A 21,931-nucleotide genomic window follows, 5' to 3' on the forward strand; every position below is an offset into this window, starting at 1 on the left:
ATGACAGGGCCGTGCACCTGAGAAATGACAGGGCCGTGCACCTGAGAATTGACAGGGCCGTGCACCTGAGAAATGACAGGGCCGTACACCTGAGAAATGACAGGGCCGTACACCTGAGAAATGACAGGGCCGTGCATCTGAGAAATGACAGGGCCGTGCACCTGAGAAATGACAGGGCCGTACACCTGAGAAATGACAGGGCCGTGCACCTGAGAAATGACAGGGCCGTGCACCTGAGAAATGACAGGGCTGTGCACCTGAGATATTGCATAGCCATACACCCTAGAAGGGGTGTATGGGGTATCTAGATAGAGGCAGCACCTCTGGTGGAGTGCTTGCCATGTCCTTTCTGGACAGCTCTGCCTTCTTTGGTCCTCATCTGATTCTCAACTTTCACCTGTACCTCAAAGTAGCTGCTAGCATGCGGCAGCTGGTGCACCCCCGGAACACCGCCTGGACAGATGGGCCAAACAAGGTAAGGATAGCTGTTGGGTTTGTTTGAGACCTACGGTGTTTTTCAAGGGTTTGCCTACCCTTGCATGTGAAGACTGGATATGGCAGACTGTTCGGAAGAAACCATTCAAGATTTAACGGACAGACAAGCAATTCCCAGCACAGCGTTGCGGACCGCTGAGAGGGTGCAGCGAGGCACATATAGGACACTGCTGGCCATCCACTGCACCCTGACTTATCTCCAGTTGTCTCGCCTAGTTCTTGCCACTGGGTCTTGATAGGTACGGGCGAGAGAGTGAGGTTGACGACTGCGCAACTCCTCACTTTAATCCAAGTCAAGCGCAAGTCATGACTTCAACCACTGCGTATCAAAAGTCCTGTGGTGATCAGAGAGTGGCAAAGCACTACTGGAAGCTGTAGTCACGAACCTGCACGCAGGCGGCCCAGGCCATACGGTCGCTCCCCACTGGACCGAAGCAGCAGTGGAGTTCGGCAGCCTCCTGGGTGTTTGAGGCGTCCTGTTCAGGATCACTCTGCTCACCTCTATGGAGGACGGGTCTAGAAAAGGTGTCTGAAACAGTCTGCTTCATTTCACCTGGCCAGCCTACCGCAGCTGGCGGGTTTCCCATACAGTGGTCGACACACAATAAAGAAAAAGAAAATGATGGTACTCAACCTTGGCACATGGAATGTGAGAACTCTGCTGGATAATACCACGGCAGACAGACCAGAGAGAAGAACGTCATTGGTTGCTCGGGAGCTAGCTCCTTACAAGGTTGATATAGCAGCTCTCAGCAAATCACACCTGGTAGACAAAGGTCAATTGACAGAGCATAGTGGTGGATATACATTCTTCTGGAGTGGTCGAGGCAGCACTGAAAAACGAGAAGCAGGCGTGGGATTTGCTATCAAAACTCATCTTGTTCGTAAACTTACCTCGCTTCCGGAGGGCATCAACGACCGTCTGATGACATTTCAGCTCCCACTTACAAACAAGAAACATGCGACTCTGATCAGTGCCTATGCTCCCACTATGACTAATCCGGATGACATTAAAGATAAGTTCTACGATGAACTTGACACACTTATTTCAGCAATCCCACAGGCAGACAAGCTCATTATACTTGGAGACTCTAATGCCAGAGTGGGGACAGACCATCAAAACTGGGAAGGGGTCATTGGGAGACACGGCACTGGCAAGTGTAACAGTAATGGCCTGCTGCTCCTCAAGATGTGTGCGACACATGACCTTGTCATCACCAACACTTTATTCCACTTACCCACACGCAAGAAGACATCATGGATGCACCCACGCTCGAGGCATTGGCATTTCATTGATTACATCATTGCCAGGAAAAAGGATGAGATGGACTTTAGAGTGACGAAGGCCATGTGCGGTGCAGACTGCTGGACTGACCATCGCCTCATTGTGTCTAAGTGCAGGCTCCGCATCCTGCCTGCGAGGAGACCCCAAGGGCAGAATACTACAAAGAGGCTCAACGTCTATAAGCTGCAAAACAAAAGAATTTCAGGGGAGTTTTCCAATGACCTTGATGGCAGACTGTTAAATATACTACAGGCAGAGGAGATTGGCGTTGAGGAACAGTGGACAATTCTGAGAGATGCTGTTTTTAATACTGCTCTGGAGCATCTCGAATCGGCAGCCAGAAATAATCAAGATTGGTTTGATGAAAATGACGAAGAAATAGACACTCCTAGAAGAGAAACATCAGCGGTACAAGGTGTATCAAAATGACCCCACGTTGTTAGCTAAGAAAGGTACCTTTACCAACATAAAAAGAAAGGTACAGATCAAGCTACGTGAGATGCAGGATAACTGGTTTAGCAAGAAGGCCAATGAAATTCGGGGATATGCAGATACCCATGACCAGAAACGCTTCTATGATGTGCTCAAAGCTGTATATGGACCCCAGTCATCAAGCTCTTCATCTCTGCTTAATGCAGACGGAACAAAGCTGCTGACAGAAAAGAAAAAAATTCTGGAATGGTGGGCTGAGCACTTTAATAATAATCTTAATCGCTCTGCCAATATCAATGATGAGGCTATTGCTCGCCTGCCCCAGGTAGAAATCAACAAGGAGCTTGATGTTGTTCCAAGTGGAGATGAAGTCAGGAAAGCAGTAAAACAACTTTCTTGTGGAAAAGCACCCGGAAATGATGCTATACCTGCTGAGGTATATAAAGCTGGCGGCCCTGCTCTGATGCAAACTGTGATGAAACTATTCCAGTATATGTGGAAAAAGGAACAGGTTCTGCAACAGCTGAAAGATGCCAGCATAATCCACATACATAAGAGGAAAGGTAATCGCCAATCTTGTGACAACCATCAAGGCATCTCCCTTCTGTCCACTGCAGGCAAGATATTGGCCTGTCTCTTGCTCAACCGCCTTTTACATCACCTTGAGCAAGGCCTATTATCGAAAGCCAGTGTGGTTTCCATGCTAAACGTGGAACAGTAGATATGGTTGTCATGATAATGTATAAAATGGAGTAGGATTTTTCATTTTTCCTGTTGGCACACATGCTGTGGGCTCTGTCCCCCCCTTCTCTCTTTATTTCTGCTGTGTGTGTGAATTCTAAACTTCTCATGTCTCATTCCCTCTCCCCACAAGAATTTTTACAACCTCTGTAGCTGCAATAGACAATTCTCCCATCTAGTACCAGCTAGAACTGGTATAGTCTCTCTCAAAAGACATGAGGTTCTTTGTTCTATTATAGTGAGATATTGGGTCATCGATTTGGGCTACAAAGATAAGAAGTCCATATTGCGAATTTCCATCAGTAGATCTGTCAACCACTGTAAGCACTAGCAGCTAAACATAACGAGTACAAAGTGCGGATTTCTCCAGAACCATGTGGAACAACTAGTACGAATTTGGTATCAATAGAAAGATAATTTTAATATAAGATGAATGATGGGTGTGCTGTGACTCTGGCTTGTTCTGAAGCCAAGATATGATAATAAGTTAGGCTGGCAAATCTGTAACTTTGAGGGAAAGGGGAGGGCTGTGGTAGCTCAGCCCCTTTCATGATGTCACAAGCCTGCAGATATAAGTGACGGCCAGTGAGCCCAACCTTGATTCTTGCCTGAGGAGCTGTTACAGCAGGACCCTCTTCATGAATTGGGACATTTGGGCTCCGCCCACCAGCATGGTTAGCTGACATGATCTAAGCAAATGTGAGTTCTATCTTTCTTTAATCCATTTTTTTTATAATTGCTGTACATACTTTGTCTCATATTGTAACATCTTTATATGCCTTTTATAAACACTGCCTAATCGTTTATGGATTAAAATATATAAAATACTAGCTTTGTTCTCTTGCTCTAAAACGTACCCTAAATCTTCTGAAGTTAATTACGCTACTAAATTGGGTTGGCTCTGAACACCTCTCTGTGAGAAATCTGATGGTGGCAGCGAAGTGTGTTCTGGGCTAGGTAGGTGTCGTAGCCAGACAATAGCTTATAAAACCCCTTTCAGAGCCATCCCAATTTAGTAGCGAAATTAACTTTGGAGGACTTAGGGTTTTAGAGCAAGGAAAACAAAGCAAGTAGATTTTATATTTTTCTTCATAAAAGACTAGGCAGTATTTATAAAAGATATACAAAGATTTTACGATATGAGACAATTTAAAGTATGTACAGCAATTATAGAAAAAACATGGATTAAAGAAAGATGAAATTCACATTTGCTTAGATCATTTCAGCTAACCATGCTGGTAGGCGGAGCCAAATATCCCAGTGCATCAGGGGGTCTTTCTGTAGTGAAATCCCAGGCAAGAATGAATGCTGGGTTGAGTGCAGTAACTTATACCTACGGGCTTGTGATACCACTAAAGGGGCTGGTTTACCTGCACCCTCCCCTAGCTGCCAGGGTGCACATTTTGGTACGAAAACTTATAAAACTCCTAAATGTGCTTGTGAACCTAGCAGAATCACAGCACACACATCCCTCATCTTATATCAAAATTAGCTTTCTATTGAATCCAAACGTGATCTAACTGTCCCACACGGTTCAGGAGAAATCTGTTTCTCTGGTTCTCTTGGGGGGAGACTCCCGCAAGAGGCCCTGTTGTGAAGCTCTATTAAATCACATTCCGAATATGTAGCCGGAATATTCCTGTCATACACTGGCGGCGCAGTAAGGCTTATTGAATATATCTCCCATACACAGCAACTACATGGAGTTACAGAAAGAAATTCCTACGGGAGGGGAAGGAGCAGAGAGGAGTTTCAAGGCCTCATGCTTCTTGTGGATAGAGCCAGCTCTGGGTTAATTAACATTCTGACGGGAGGGAGAAAGAGCAGAGAAGAGTTTCAAGCCTCCACGCTGGGTTTCAGTTACACAGGGATTGTGCCTAGGCAAAGCGAAGGCAGTGGGAAAAGGAAGGGGGATTGGAGCCCACTGCGTGTGTGCTAACAGGGGAACATGAAAAATCATACGCCATGTTATACATTAACGTGACAGGACCCATAACTACTAATTCTATTCTAACCCTGAAGTCATGGTCATCTTTGACTACGAAGGACGAACATCACACCCTAGAAATAGCAGAGCCATACACCTGAGAAATGACAGAGGTATACACCTGAAAAATTAAGAGAGCCATATTATCACTGGGTTACTGCAACAGAGAGGAGCCAGAAGACCACAGCGTCTGATTGCTCCTTCTCCTGTGCTGAAAATAAGCACTTCTCCTTATTTTTAAGTGGAGTTTATTTCTTTCGGCAGAACAGGGGTTAATTGACCATGTTGGAGACTCTGGGAGTATGAGCTCTCAGCTGAGCTCGGTTTGCTACTTCTATTCCTGAGTCCTGATTCAATCCCATGTCAGAGCTAGCTTTTGCTGCATGGCTTAGGAGGAGAGGTGTTTATATGAGGAGTTTTGGAGGTGTTATCTGTAACTGTTGCTTGGTTTGTAAGTGTGATAAATCCCTTCCCTCATCTCACTTTGGTTATTCCCCCATCTTCTACTCCCCGATGCATTCCTTTGTTATATGTTAGTGAATATTTGTATGCCTGGTATTTCAGTTTACCTTTTTTGTGTTGCCTTGTTCATCGGGCTGGTGTACTGCGGTGCACAGTGGCACCCCCCTTCCCTGGGTTTGGGAAAACAACAGACAGAGCGCTGATTCAGAAGACAAGGCAAGGGTGGTGGTCTCGGCATCTTCACCTTCAGAAGAATCCCAGGGAATAGGGCTAGCTAGGGCACCCTCTAGTGGTAGGAACAGGGAAGGAGCCAATGGTCCCTAGTCACCCGACAGCTGAGTCGTGACACATACACCTGAGAAATAACAAAGCCTTACACCAGGGCCGGCGTCAGCACCCGGCACAGCGGGCAAATGCCGGGGCCCTGGGGAGAGGGGGGGGCCCACTCATGCTGTCATAGATACAGCTGGGAGAGCAGAGCAGGAGATAACATGCTCTCTCCCCCCACAAAGTCACCTGGCTGCGTTCTCTTAACCCCTATGTGCCAGCTCTGACACAAGGATCTTCTCCTTGCAGCCAGGCAGGCACACATAGGGGTTAACAGAAGGCAGCCAGTGTGACATTGTGGGCGGAGAGAGCACATTCTCTGCTCTCCCCCCTGGGTGGCTGCAGACAGTGCTGAAGTTTATCAGATTCCGGAGCTCTGTCCTACCAGTGCCTGAGTGAGTGCTATGGTATCCAGCAGTGGTTGCAGTTATGGCTCAGTCTGCTGCTCTCTGTCTCCGCTGCCTAAAAATGTGGGTGATGTCTGGAGGAGCAGCTGGTGGGGTGCAGCCTGTAGCCGCCCAGCTCACCCAGAATACATGCATGCTGCACCAAACCTGCACCAGTGGGGTAGGAAGAAGCTTAACCCCTTCCCATCTGTATGAAGGTTATTGCTGAACCTTAAAGATAACAATCCGACCCGCATAAATGGGGTTAACCAGATGCCAGGAGGAAGGGGAGCTGCTGCCATGGATAAAACTGAGCTGTGGGCTGTACATTGGGGCCCCGTGGCCCCAGGCTGGTGACTGGAGGGACTCTGCCCAGTGCTGGCATGTGGGTGATTTCTGCTCCAGAGTCTCAGCTTCTCTCCTCCACATCACACTGTGCAGTCACAGCAACATTGGTTGTCTCTGTCCAGGTCCCAGCAGCTGCCACTGCTCCCACCAAGGACATGGCATCACTTAACCCTTCCCCTGCAGCCACCGGCAACAAATCCACATTATTCCTTGATTAAATCAGGTTCCAACCCAATAGAGGAGCAGACATTTCCTGCTGCCATTAGGGTCCGGGAGGGGGTGACATTCGCTGCCCTGCTACTCTGTAGTGGGGGGTGACAAGTGTAACATGGGGTAACGATGAAGGAGAAATGCACAGGATAATAGTGAGCGCGACAGAGGGCAGTGTATGGTATGGAGCAGTCAGGGGGTGGGCTGCAGGATCCCCCCATACTGTACATGACCCTATATTAAGGGTCACCAATCTAACCCAAGAAGAGGTGCGAAACCGGCTAAATAAGATTAAAATAGATAAATCTCCGGGTCCGGATGGCATACACCCACGAGTACTAAGAGAACTAAGTAATGTAATAGATAAACCATTATTTCTTATTTTTAGTGACTCTATAGCGACAGGGTCTGTTCCGCAGGACTGGCGCATAGCAAATGTGGTGCCAATATTCAAAAAGGGCTCTAAAAGTGAACCTGGAAATTATAGGCCAGTAAGTCTAACCTCTATTGTTGGTAAAATATTTGAAGGGTTTCTGAGGGATGTTATTCTGGATTATCTCAATGAGAATAACTGTTTAACTCCATATCAGCATGGGTTTATGAGAAATCGCTCCTGTCAAACCAATCTAATCAGTTTTTATGAAGAGGTAAGCTATAGACTGGACCACGGTGAGTCATTGGACGTGGTATATCTCGATTTTTCCAAAGCGTTTGATACCGTGCCGCACAAGAGGTTGGTACACAAAATGAGAATGCTTGGTCTGGGGGAAAATGTGTGTAAATGGGTTAGTAACTGGCTTAGTGATAGAAAGCAGAGGGTGGTTATAAATGGTATAGTCTCTAACTGGGTCGCTGTGACCAGTGGGGTACCGCAGGGGTCAGTATTGGGACCTGTTCTCTTCAACATATTCATTAATGATCTGGTAGAAGGTTTACACAGTAAAATATCGATATTTGCAGATGATACAAAACTATGTAAAGCAGTTAATACAAGAGAAGATAGTATTCTGCTACAGATGGATCTGGATAAGTTGGAAACTTGGGCTGAAAGGTGGCAGATGAGGTTTAACAATGATAAATGTAAGGTTATACACATGGGAAGAGGGAATCAATATCACCATTACACACTGAACGGGAAACCACTGGGTAAATCTGACAGGGAGAAGGACTTGGGGATCCTAGTTAATGATAAACTTACCTGGAGCAGCCAGTGCCAGGCAGCAGCTGCCAAGGCAAACAGGATCATGGGGTGCATTAAAAGAGGTCTGGATACACATGATGAGAGCATTATACTGCCTCTGTACAAATCCCTAGTTAGACCGCACATGGAGTACTGTGTCCAGTTTTGGGCACCGGTGCTCAGGAAGGATATAATGGAACTAGAGAGAGTACAAAGGAGGGCAACAAAATTAATAAAGGGGATGGGAGAACTACAATACCCAGATAGATTAGCGAAATTAGGATTATTTAGTCTAGAAAAAAGACGACTGAGGGGCGATCTAATAACCATGTATAAGTATATAAGGGGACAATACAAATATCTCGCTGAGGATCTGTTTATACCAAGGAAGGTGACGGGCACAAGGGGGCATTCTTTGCGTCTGGAGGAGAGAAGGTTTTTCCACCAACATAGAAGAGGATTCTTTACTGTTAGGGCAGTGAGAATCTGGAATTGCTTGCCTGAGGAGGTGGTGATGGCGAACTCAGTCGAGGGGTTCAAGAGAGGCCTGGATGTCTTCCTGGAGCAGAACAATATTGTATCATACAATTATTAGGTTCTGTAGAAGGACGTAGATCTGGGTATTTATTATGATGGAATATAGGCTGAACTGGATGGACAAATGTCTTTTTTCGGCCTTACTAACTATGTTACTATGTTACTATGCTCGGGACAGGGAGGCGTTTAATGAGCTTCTAATGACGGGGCACTAATTGGGTCATTAGGGTTTGTGGAAAGGATTCAGCATCAGGTCCCTCATTAATGCCCGAGCCGCCTGTTACTTTGTAGCACAGATCTGTTAGGGCCGCAAAACCAAACAATGTTGTTTATGTAGAAAAGTCTTTGTTTCATAGAAAAACTCAAAACAGAAAAGCACCTCTCCTGTATATATACACTGCACAGCACCTTTCCTCCTGTATATATACACTGCATAGCACCTCTCCTGTATATATACACTGCACAGCACCTTTCCTCCTGTATATATACACTGCACAGCACCTCTCCTGTATATATACACTGCACAGCACCTTTCCTCCTGTATATATACACTGCACAGCACCTCTCCTGTATATATACACTGCACAACACCTTTCTTCCTGTATATATACACTGCAGAATCTACAATAGCTGTCACTCATGTAAGAAGTGAAATCTGGCATTGTACTATACATTTCTCTGCCGTATCTGTGCATCATAAATCGGGGTATGTGTTAAAGGGGGGGGGCCCACTGAGACTCTTTCGCCCGGGGCCCTCGAAAACCTGGAGCCGGCCCTGCCTTACACCCTAGAAATAGCAGAGCCATACACCTGAGATATAGCAGAGCCATACACCTGATATAGCAGAGCCATACACCTGAGATATAGCAGAGCCATACACCTGAGATATAGCAGAGCCATACAACTGAGAGACACTAGAATCTCTGTCGGTGTCATATATCAGTACCTTCCATTAGCACTTTTGCATTTTTGATGTTATGACCTTGATAATGAATGAGCTATTGCTAATGTGGATGAGTCTGCCGGTCACCCTCCATTTACCCTGAAGGCGGCCATGATTAACCAGTTATATGACAATTGTCTTTCTGTTGCCAGAGCCTCCAGTACAATTCACTCATCCACTACAAAACATGACAGTGGAAGAGAGGGACAAGGTGACGCTTGAATGTGAAGTATCACGGGCGAATGCAGAGGTGAAGTGGCTGAAGGTAAATTAACTCTTTACTCACTGTAACGGGGTCTACTAAGCTGGGGTACCTCTTTCAGTACCACCCCGTGTTTCAGGCTGGAATTCCTTGATTACGTGAGAGCATATAAAAGCTGACTGCTATTCCAGGTATTTCCAGTCTAAAAGAACAACCTTTATTTACAGCACCCAGAATATATAGCACAGATACACAGGGCAGGCCAATAGAAACACAGCAGGCCAGACCTACATTACAATAGCCGCAGGGGGCCAGAGCCTGCCAATATGTACTGTGTGAATTACAAAGGTGGGGGAGGTCAGAAAGAGAATATCTTGTCCAGGGGAGCAGCCTGTGGACTGATGCATTTCACATTGAAACTATTATACATACATATACTGCATAACATTCTTGGTGCTGGGGGGTTCTGTAACACGGCTCCCCTTTTCAGCTACGCGATCGGCATACACAGTCTGATCCTTAACGGATCGGTTTGGGGATGACCGAAGTTTATGGGGTTGGTACAAGTTCCGTTTGTCGACTTAGTCCATCGGCATTACCGTTTTGTTCGCCGGGTCTGTAGTGGATGGTGAAGTCCAGAGGTTGTAGGCCTAAACTCCACCGCAGTAATCTGGCGTTGTCTCCGGAGACCCGATTAAGCCAGACTAGGGGATTATGGTCCATTAGGAGGGAAAACTGTCGTCCATACAAATATGGTTGTAACTTTTAGAGTGCCCATACTATTGCCAGGCACTCCTTCTCGATGGCCGCATAGCTCACTTCACGGGGCAGTAGTTTCCGACTCAGGTAAGCTACAGGGTGTTCTTGGCCGTCCGGCCCGACTTGGCTTAGTACTGCCCCCAATCCAAACATAGAAGCGTCTGTGTGGACAAGGAAACGTTTAGTTGGATCGGGTGTGGCCAATACAGGGGTATTGGTGAGGGCGTCCTTTAGCTGGTGGAAGGCTTCCTCACACTCTGGGGTCCAGGTTACCTGGCGGGGTTGGTTCTTATGGGTCAGATCAGTGAGGGGTTGGCTACGCTGCTGTAATTGGGAACGAATTTCCTGTAATACCCCGCTGTCCCTAGAAACACCATGACCTGGGTTTTAGTGCATGGGGTGGGCCATTTGGCTATGGCCTCAATCTTGGCTGGTTCTGGCCTCTGTTTCTCACATCCCACCCAATGCCCTAAATACTGAACCTCTGCTTTGCCCACGTGACACTTGTTTGGGTTCAGGGTGATTCTGGCCTTGTGGATCCTGTCTAATACTGTCTCTAGGTGATTTAGATGCTCTTCCCATGTCGCGCTGTAGATGACGATGTCATCCAGGTAGGCACACGCATAGTCCTGGAGACCATCCAGGAGCCGGTCAGCCAGCCTCTGGAAGGTCGCCGGGGCAGTCTTCATCCCGAATGGCATAACTCGAAACCGGAATAAGCCAAACGGGGTGACAAATGCCGACTTGGGAATAGCATCAGGACTAAGGGGAATCCTTTGCATAGATCGATGGTGGTCAAATAGTTTGCCCCTGCCAGCCGGTCTAACAAGTCATCCACACACGGCATGGGATACGCATCCGTCACTGTTTTCTCATTGAGCTTACGATAGTGTACACAAAACCGTGTAGTTCCATCCTTCTTGGGCACTAACACTATGGGGGATGCCCAGGGACTATCTGACTCTTCAATGACCCCTAAACGCAACATTTCTTGTATCTCTTGTCGCATCCCTTCTCGTACAGACTCAGGGACGCGGAAAGGGGGTTGTCGCAGGGGGGTCTGATCCTGGGTCTCAACCTTATGTTGTGCCAGGTGAGTGTACCCGGGTTTCCCCGAAAACATCCTCTGTCGCTGCCTCAACAACTCCTCCGCCTGCTGTCTCTCCCGGGGACCTAAGTCTTCACCCCAGTGTACCTGGTCCCATGTTTTAGACTGAGTCCTCTCCCCTAAGACATCAGGCAGGGGAAGTCTGGCTAAATCCTCTACTTCAGGTGCACAGATCGCCACTACCTCTTCAGGGCGCTCCCGATAGGGCTTCAGCATATTCACATGAAACATGCGGATAACCCTGGGGTCGTCACAATCGGCGACATTATAGGTGGTGTCGGCTATTTTCCCCACTACCTGGTAGGGCCCCTGCCAAGCAGCTTGGAACTTGTTCTGCCTAGTGGGCTCTAACACCAGGACCTTCTGCCCTATTTCCAAGGTGCGCTCTCTGGCCCTCCGATCGTACCATACGCGCTGGCGCCGCTGGGCCACCTGCATGTTCTCACGTACAGCCTGGGTCAGCTCCTGTAGATGGTCCCGGAATTACAGCACATAGGGTACAATAGGTACCCCTTCTATGGTGCCCTCCCCTTCCCAGTGTTCTAGCACTAAGTCTAGGGGTCCCCTTACCCGTCTCCCGTATACCAGTTTGAATGGGGGAGAACCCCGTGGATTCTTGGGGCACCTCTCGATAGGCAAACAGGAGGTGAGGCAAGAATTTCTCCCAGTCCCTGTAGGTCCTGGTAAAAGTCCCAATGAGTTGTTTTAATGTCCCGTTAAAGCGTTCACACAACCCATTGGTTTGCGGGTGGTATGGGGCACTTCTAATGGACTTTACGCCGCACAGCTTCCACAGTTGGTTGGTCACCTCTGCTGTAAACTGGGTACCCTGGTCTGAGATAATCTCCCGGGGAAATCCAACCCGTGAGAAAACCTGGAGCAGGGCAGCCGCCACCGTCTCTGCCAGTATGTTAGGTAACGCCACCGCCTCTGGATACCGTGTGGCATAATCTACCACTGTCAATATATACCTTTTCCCTGACGGACTGGGTTTGGCTAACGGCACTATCAGATTGACCGCTACTCGGCTAAATGGTTCCTCCACAATGGGGAGGGGGCGTAATTTGGCCTTGCATCGATGTCCCCTCTTGCCAATGCGCTGGCAACTGTCACAGGTCTGGCAGTATTGATGAACATCATAGGTTACCCCCGGCCAAAAGAAGTTTTTTGTCAGACGATGCCTGGTGCGACTGACGCCGAAGTGCCCGGCCAAGGGTATGTCATGAGAGATTCGCAGTAACTCCTGCCTATACTTCTTGGGAACTACCAGCTGTCATTTTATAGTGGGGCTCGTCCCTGTGTGGTGCTGCTCTGTGATCCGGTAGAGGAGTCCCTGCTTCCATATAAACTGTTCCCCTTCCAGTACCCCTCTCCCCTCCTGTGCCTTCCCACGATATCCCTCCAATGAAGGATCCTCAAGTAACTCCCTCTTAAATTCATCTGGGGTGGCCCAAGAAATGCGTCTGGCTATGGGAATACGTGTAGGGCTGGGATGTCTTACCTGGGCCTCCTCTGAGTGTGATTCCGCCTCCGCAGTTCGAGCTTGTCTCCGGGTGGTCACAGGATATGTCTCAGCCAGAGGGTCAACCGAGAAGGCAGACAACATGGGCCCCAAGTCATTTCCCAGCAAAACGTCTGCAGGCAAATCCTCCATCAAGCCGACCTCAACAAGGCCATCCCCGACTCCCCAGTTCAGGTGAATCCTGGCAGAGGGTAGTCGATATATGGCTCCCCCTGCTACACGGACTGCCACTGTCCGGTCCGTCTTCTCTTGGTCCCGGACGAAATGAGGCTTCACAAGGGTCAAAGTTGCTCCGGAATCTCTTAGTCCCTGCATGCGTTTCCCATTAACCCACACGATCTGTCGTTGCTGTTGTCGATTATCTGTCCGGGCTGCCTGCACGGGGTCTACTTCATGCAGCACTTCCTCCATGTCTTCCACCCCTTGGTTAGTTGTAGCCCCCAATGCCGGGTCAGCTTCGCCTTGGTAGCAGGGTACAGCGGCTCGGCGGAAGCTAGCTGTTCCCGCCTTTGGCCACTGGGTATGCTGAGTCCGGTTGGGACATTGTCTTTGCAGGTGGCCCAGCTGACGGCAGGTGTGGCATCGCGCCCCAGGGGAACTGTGGTAGGCCGGGTTTCTAGCTGGTCCCCCTACAATCTTCGGTGGTTTGGCGCCCTCCAGGTCCATGGGCGGACCCCTAGTGACCATCTTTGATCCGGACAACTGAGGCCTCCTGGCGTCATGATGTTCATCGGCCAGACGAGCGGCTTCCTCAAGAGTCGTTGGTCGTCTGTCCCGAAGCCATTCCTGTGTCTCGGGGTTTAGTCCATTAAAGAATCGTTCTAACAAGAAGAGCTGGAGGACGTCCTCCTTAGTGGTTGCTTGGCTCCCTTGTACCCACTGTAGCAGTGACCGCCGTAATTTACAGGCCCATTCAGCGTGGTTATCGGTTACTCGTTTTATAAGTCCGCTGAACTTTTGGCGGTATGCCTCTGGTGTCAGCGCATACCGGGCCAAGATCGCTTCTTTGATCCGCTCATAGTCCATACAGTCCTCATCAGGTACCGTGCGATAGGCGTCCGCTGCCCGGCCTGTCAGCTTGCTGGCCAGAATCTGAACCCGTTCCTCCGGCTTCACTTGATGAAGGGCACACTGCCGCTCCAAGTCCTGCAGAAAGCCATCAATGTCTTCCTCTGCCTCCCCCAACTGTCGGAAGGCATTATACTGGATCTTTTTGTGGTTTACTGTTGAAGGTACCTGGGCGGAGGCCAGAGCTCCCCTTGCTCGCTGACTCTCCTCTCTCCGCTCTGCCATCTCCATCTTGGCCAGCTCCACTTTGGTCCGCTCTGCCATCTCCATCTTGGTTAGCTCTATCCTGGTCCGCTCGGCCATCTCTTCCTTCAGATCAGTACGCACATCACCCATCACCTCTCATATGATCGCTACTGCAGGGTTTGGGCCATAGAACGCCAGTCTGTTCTTTACCTCCCTCTGGAATTCAGTGTCCTCCACGTTCACATTGGGGGGTGCTGCACTGTCGTGTTCCATGATGGCTGCTATCAAATCCGCTTTTGTTTTGTTGCTGGCGATAAACCCTTGGGCTTCCACCAGATCTTTTAATGTAGTCCTCTTTAACTTCTGGTAGTTGTCTTCCATTCATTCCTTTCCTCCTGTAGAAGGGATATCACATCCCGCTGACTGCCACCAGTGTAACGGGGTCTACTAAGCTGGGGTGCCTCTTTCAGCATCCCCCGTGTTTCAGGCTGGAATTCCTTGATTACGTGAGAGCATATAAAAGCTGACTGCTATTCCACGTATTTCCAGTCTAAAAGAACAACCTTTATTTACAGAACACAGAATATATAGCACAGATACACAGGGCAGGCCAATAGGAACACAGCATGCCAGACCTACATTACAATAGCCGCAGGGGGCCGGAGCCTGCCAATATTTACTGTGGGAATTACAAAGGTGGGGGAGGTCAGAAAGAGAATATCTTGTCCAGGGACGCAGCCTGTGGACTGATGCATTTCACATGGAAACTATTATACATACATATACTGCATAACATTCTTGGTGCTGGGGGGTTCTGGAACACTCACTGCCCTGACCGTTTCTACCAACGTCTCCTTACTGATGGCTTTAAGCTTTGTGCCTCATCATTTGGTCATGAGCAGTTTTGGTGGCGCTGGGCTGTCACTGCCCGGAGAGTCACCACGCACCGGCCTCATATATTCTGTAATTTCAGGATGGATCCGAGCTGCGGCCGAGCAAGAAGATCACAATCATTTCCCAAAGTAACAAGCGCAACCTCACCATCCACAAGTGTGAATATGATGACAGCGGGACGTATGTCTGTGACGCCGGTGACCACAAAAGCTCCGCCCAGCTGACCGTGCGAGGTGAGAGAGCCAATCATGGTGGAGATGTGTGAGCGTACATGTGACCACCCCAATATGAGCCCCTGTCGTCAGCATGTGAGTGGAGCTCTAGAGGATAATGCAGGATGTTACTCTTAGGATCCGCACAGGATCAGTAATGTATGTACAGTGACTGCACCAGCAGAATAGTGAGTGCACCTCCGGAGTATAATACAGGATGTAACTCGGGATCAGTAATGTAATGTATGTACACAGTGACTGCACCAGCAGAACAGTGAGTGCACCTCCGGAGTATAATACAGGATGTAACTCAGGATCAGTAATGTAATGTATGTACACAGTGACTGCACCAGCAGGATAGTGAGTGCAGCTCTGGAGTATAGTACAGGAGGTAACTCAGGATCAGTAATGTAATGTATGTACACAGTGACTGCACCAGCAGAATAGTGAGTGCAGCTCTGGAGTATAATACAGATGGTAACTCAGGATCAGTAATGTAATGTATGTACACAGTGACTGCACCAGCAGAATTGTGAGTGCAGTTCTGGAGTATAATACAGGATGTAACTCAGGGTCAGTAATGTAATGTATGTATGTTACGGATCCACACCGCTGCCACCAATATGTCAACAGTATGTCACGGATCCGGGTGGACCTTTGGCCAGCCCACGGCTATCACATGTGCAGGGGGGCTTATCTTAGTTATCCCTCCACTGCTCCAATGTGATGAAAACACAAACAAGGCTATTGACCTCTTAATTTACCGCAGGGGCTTATTTTAGTTACCCCACTGCTCTGCAATATAACATGAACTGCAGGGATTTATGTATATCCCGCTTTACAGTTCCGCTTGAAAACTTGCAGCTCTCTGGCGCCCCCTTCCCCCAGGTCAGATTAGGTACTGCACCTAGGGTAATTAGTCGCCAGAAAGGCTGCCTGCTATGTACTGGCTATTGGGCATGCTGCAGCGAGTCGATATAACTACTCCCACTCAGGCAGGAACAATAATTATCAACGCCGCCGTCGCTACAATGACACCAAAAGGCACAGAACAAGGTATCCTGCCACCAGCTTCGATTAGCGGGTCCGAAGCCAACCGAATCAGTAGCGTGATTCCCTTCAGAAGACTTGGGGTACGTTTTAGAGCAGGAGAACGAAGCTAGTATTTTAAATATTTTACTCCATAAAAGAACAGGCAGTGTTTATAAAAAGGTATATGAAAATGGTACAAATATGAGACAAATTATGTATGTACCAAGCAATTCTAAAATAACATGGATTAAAGAAGAAAGATAAAACTCACATGTGCCCAGATCATTGCAGGCAAAACCATGCTGGTAGGCTGAGCCCCAAATGTTCCAGTGCATCAGGAGGCCTGGATAGGAACAGATCCTCAGGCAAAACTAAAGGCTGGGTGAAGTGCAGAGACTTATACCTGGTCGGCTGTGACATCACTAAAAAGGCTGGTTTCTCTGGATCCTCCCCTTTCCTCAGACTACAACTTTTAACAGCAATTCTTACAATTCTCCTATCTTCGCTGGAGAACGTGTCAGAATCATAACACACACCTCATCCATCTTGTATTAAAATTGGCTTTCTATTGGTACCAAATTCGTCCTAGTTTTTCCACACAGTCCCGGAGAAATCCGCACTTTGTACTCGATGTGTTTAGCGGCTCCCGCTTACAGTGTTTAACAGATCTACCGATGGAAGTTAGCAATATGTACTTATTATTTTCCTAGCCCAAATCGGTGGCCCAATATCTTACTATATTAGAATAAAGAACTTCCTGTCTTAAGAGAGATATCAGACCAGTTTCAGCTGGAGGGAGATTTGTGCATCTACAAGCGCAATAAAAATTCTTATGGGGGGGGGCATGAGAGATTTGGGATCCACATACACACATCTCTGCCAGCAGAAACACAGAGAGAAGGGCAGTCCAAGCCCACAGTGGTGTGCTATCAGGGGAAACTAATAATCATATTACATTTTATACATTATCGTGACAATGTACACAGTGACTGCACCAGCAGAGTAGTGAGTGCAGCTCTGGGGTATAATACAGGATGTAACTCAGGGTCAATAATGTAATGTATGTACACAGTGACTGCACCAGCAGAATAGTGAGTGCAGCTCTGGAGTAAAATACAGGATGTAACTCAGGATCAGTAATGTATGTACACAGTGACTGCACCACCAGAATGGTGAGTGCAGCTCTGGGGTAAAATGCAGGAGGTAACTCAGGATCAGTAATGTATGTACACAGTGACTGCACCAGCAGAGTAGTGAGCTCAGCTCTGGGTTACAATACAGGAGGTAACTCATGATCAGTAATGTAATGTATGTACACAGTGACTGCACTAGCAGAATAGTGAGTGCAGCTCTGGAGTATAATCCAGAATGTAACTCCGTATCAGTAATGTATGTACACAGTGACTGCACCACCAGAATGGTGAGTGCAGCTCTGGGGTAAAATGCAGGAGGTAACTCAGGATCACTAATGTATGTACACAGTGACTGCAACAGCAGAGTAGTGAGCTCAGCTCTGGGGTATAATACAGGATGTAACTCAGGATCAGTAATGTATGTACAGAGTAACTGCACCAGCAAAACAGTGCGTGAAGCTCTGGGGTAAAATACAGGATGTAACTCCGGATCAGTAATGCAATGTAATGTATGTACACAGTGACTGCACCAGCAGAATAGTGAGTGCAGCTCTGGCGTATAATACTGGTTGTAACTCAGGATCAGTAATGTAATGTATGTACACAGTGACTGCACCAGCAGAATAGTGAGTGCAGCTCTGGAGTATAATACAGGATGTAACTCAGGGTCAGTAATATAATGTATGTACACAGAGACTGCACCAGCAGAATAGTGAGTGCAGCTCTGGAGTATAATACAGGATGTAACTCAGGATCAGTAATGTAATGTATGTACACAGTGACTGCACCAGCAGAATAGTGAGTGCAGCTCTGGGGTATAATACAGGATGTAACTCAGGATCAGTAATGTAATGTATGTATACAGTGACTGCACCAGCAGAATAGTGAGTGCAGCTCTGGAGTATAATACAGGATGTAACTCAGGGTCAGTCATATAATGTATGTACACAGAGACTGCACCAGCAGAATAGTGAGTGCAGCTCTGGAGTATAATACAGGATGTAACTCAGGATCAGTAATGTAATGTATGTACACAGTGACTGCACCAGCAGAATAGTGAGTGCAGCTCTGGAGTATAATACAGGATGTAACTCAGGATCAGTAATGTAATGTATGTACACAGTGACTGCACCAGCAGAATAGTGAGTGCAGCTCTGGAGTGGGACATGTGGTTTGAGTAGACAGTGACCCTGCTGTAGGGAGATAAGATGATGTAACCTGACAGATCTTCTTGTCGTCGTATGAGGTGTCGGTGTGCGTTGCCCATGTTATATCAGGGCGCGTGGCTCAGTCATGTGATCTCGTGGGATGTTGTGCCTTCAGTCATTCCCCCGTCTTCTTCGTCCACAGCTCGGGACATCCGCTTCATTAAGCCTCTGCTGGACCTGGATGTGGTGGAGAAGGAGTCGGCTTCGTTCGTGTGTCAGATTTCTCATGATGATGTTCAGACTCAGTGGTACAAAAATGGCACAAAACTGCGGGCAGGAGACAACGTGAAGCTGCGCCAGGAGGGTGAGAGCTGCCAGGAAATCGGGAGGTCACCGAGCAGATGAGGGGCCTCCATCCTGCTCTGGTCCCCTGGGGCCCCGGAGTCCCCCGATCCTCTGCAGTCCTGTAGGATCTAGTTGTGCTGATGGTTTTCTTCACCGTCTTCACGCTCAGTCTCTGCGGTTTGTCATTTTAGGACGGACGTTCTCATTGACCTTCAAGAGTGTCCAGGCCGAGGATGCCGGAGAAATCAAACTGGTGGCGGAAAGTGCCGAATGCTGTGTCAACCTGCGCATCAGAGGTGGGTACGGGGCCCGACACACAGGGGCCAATCAACTGGTCCTGAGATGCTGCACTCGCACTCCAGTCACCTCCAGAGCTGCAGTCACTATTCTGCTGTTACATCGTGTCTTATCCTCCAGTCACCTCCAGGGCTGAACTCACTATTCTGCTGTTACATCATGTCTTATCCTCCAGTCACCTCCAGAGCTGCACTCACTATTCTGATGTTACATCGTGTCTTATCCTCCAGTCACCTCCAGAGCTGCACTCACTATTCTGCTATTACATCGGGTCTTATCCTCCAGTCACCTCCAGAGCTGCAGTCACTATTCTGCTATTACATCATGTCTTATTCTCCATGTCACGATTCACGGGGTGGATACCTTTATCGTCCCCACCACTCACACCAATTAGTCATGATCCAGGGTTGTTTGGTTTCCCTGGTTCTTTTCTGAAGGGGATTAATCTATATCCCACTTCCCAGGTCCGGTTTGGAACTTGCAGCTCTCTGGTGCCCCCCTTACCCTCAGGTCAGACTAGGTAGGATAATGATTCGCCAGAAAGGATGAATTACTTTTTACTGGCTAATGTGCACACTGCAGCGAGGGCGATATAACTACTCCCACTCAGGCGGGAACAAAAATTATCAACGCCGCCATTGCTACCAAAGTCGCTACCAAAGTCTCCCAAACGCACAGGACAAATCCGCTGCCACCAGCTCTGATTCCTTAATAACGCGTCCGGAGCCCACCCAGATTAGTAGCGTAATTCACTTCAGAGGACGTGACAGTACATTATAGAGCAAGGAGAGACAAAGCTAGTAATGTAGTTTATATATTTTACTCCAAAAAGGTAGGCAGTGTTTACAAAAGGATAAAAGGATATTATAAAAGAAAAGTATCGTATGTACAGTACAATTACAAATAAAAAGGATTAACAGAAGAAAATCGACGTACAGTTCTTTCATATCATGGCTGCGGGGGAAGGGCATATATCCCCGTGAATGACAGATCTGACTCTCAGCTCATTCCTTGGACAAAAGACTAGTGAAGACTGATGTCTCACTCACTTATCTCCGTGCCCAAGACCAAGGCCCTTCTCCTGTGGTGACCTCACTCAGAGGCTGAATACTCCCCGTTCTTAATATTGTGAAAAGCCAATTTTACACATATTTTGGCGTATGAACCTCGTAGCAGAAAGACAACATTATCACTATGCTCAGCAAGTCCTGAAGGTTAATTTAAGTGGAAGCACGTCTTGGTTAGGAGCCCCAGTTAACCAGTAATGTGTTTCTCACTTTCGGCTAAGCGCTGGGCTCCCAACCTCACCAGTTGGGAGTCCTGTCCCTGCAGTTTCCGGAAATATGAACAGCCTATTTCTGTGACTATCCTGTTTTGATATATTTGGTCTTAAAGGACCATTGTAGCTACACAAAGGAATTGCCATGCTTTGTTACTCTTTACTTTCGGCTTCACTGCTGCAAACAAAGACATTCCTGAGGGAGAGGGAAAAAGAGTGGCTTCACTGTGCTGACAGGTAGAGAGAAGAAGGGGGTCCGAGAGCCCACAGCGTGTGTCAGTACTCAGTTCTTGGACGTAGCAGAGCTCAGTGTGCGTGATCATAGACCATCAAATATATCATATTCCTGACACTCCAGTCACCTCCAGAGCTGCAGTCACTATTCTGCTGTTACATCATGTCTTATCCTCCAGTCACCTCCAGAGCTGCACTCTCCATTCTGATTCTATCATTGATTTCCCTGTAGTGAGCCCAGTTTTATAATAATATTAACCCTCGCAGTGACTCGTCCTCCTTATTTCAGAACTTCCAGTGAAAATTACGAAGCCACTGCGGGATAAGATCGCCATAGAGAAGCACCGGGCATTTCTGGAGTGCCAAGTGTCCCGCGCCAGCGCCGAGGTCACATGGTACAAGAAGGACAAAGTCTTACAGGCGGGCGACCGCTACGAGATCGTGAGTCAGGGGCTCTACAGGAAGCTGATCATCAACGAGGTGGAGTTCACGGATGAGGACACCTACACGTGTGACGCCGGAGATGACAAGACTGCGGCCAGACTGCTGATAGAGGGTGACACCTATCTCTCTAACTCTCTACTGTCTCTGGGTCCCCCCTCTCTTTCCATCTCTCTCTCACACATTGTGTCCCTCTCTATTTCTCTCTCTGTCGCTCGCTCTCTGTTTCCCTCTTCCTTTGTGTCCCTCAATATCTGTCTCTGTATCTCTGTGTCCCTCTGTCTGTTTCCTTCTCTGTTGCTCTCTCTGTGTCCCTCTCTCTCTTTCTCTGTGTCCTCTGTTTTTCTCTTCTTGCTCTCTCTGTGTCCCTCTCTATCTCTCCGTCCTTCTCTCTGTATCTCTTGTGCTCTCTCTCTGTGTGCCTCGCTCTCTATCTCTTGTTCTGTGTCCCTCTCTATCTCTCTCTGTCCTTCTCTCTGTATCTCTTGCTCTGTGTCCCTCTCTATCTCTCTGTCCTTCTCTCTGTATCTCTTGCGCTCTCTCTCTGTGTGCCTCGCTCTCTATCTCTCTCTCTGTGTCCCTCTCTATCTCTCTCTGTCCTTCTCTCTGTATCTCTTGCGCTCTCTCTCTGTGTGCCTCGCTCTCTATCTCTTGCTCTGTGTCCCTCTGTATCTCTCTGTCCTTCTCTCTGTATCTCTTGTGCGCTCTCTCTGTGTGCCTCGCTCTCTATCTCTTGCT

The 21,931-nt window shown here is 48.0% G+C and overlaps 1 protein-coding gene across 1 annotated transcript in view; it reads left to right on the forward strand.

Annotated features, from left to right (window-relative positions):
- Positions 1-21,931, forward strand: part of OBSCN (obscurin, cytoskeletal calmodulin and titin-interacting RhoGEF) — a 655,700-nt gene that overhangs the window by 141,781 nt on the left and 491,988 nt on the right. The window contains exons 22-26 of the mRNA XM_069730488.1: positions 9,486-9,598; positions 15,152-15,305; positions 18,800-18,961; positions 19,134-19,238; positions 21,042-21,308. Coding sequence (XP_069586589.1) covers positions 9,486-9,598; positions 15,152-15,305; positions 18,800-18,961; positions 19,134-19,238; positions 21,042-21,308 — 801 coding nt within the window. The remainder of the gene's footprint in view (positions 1-9,485; positions 9,599-15,151; positions 15,306-18,799; positions 18,962-19,133; positions 19,239-21,041; positions 21,309-21,931) is intronic.

This window comes from Ranitomeya imitator, chromosome 6 (assembly GCF_032444005.1).
Source record: "Ranitomeya imitator isolate aRanImi1 chromosome 6, aRanImi1.pri, whole genome shotgun sequence".
Classification (NCBI taxonomy): domain Eukaryota; kingdom Metazoa; phylum Chordata; class Amphibia; order Anura; family Dendrobatidae; genus Ranitomeya; species Ranitomeya imitator.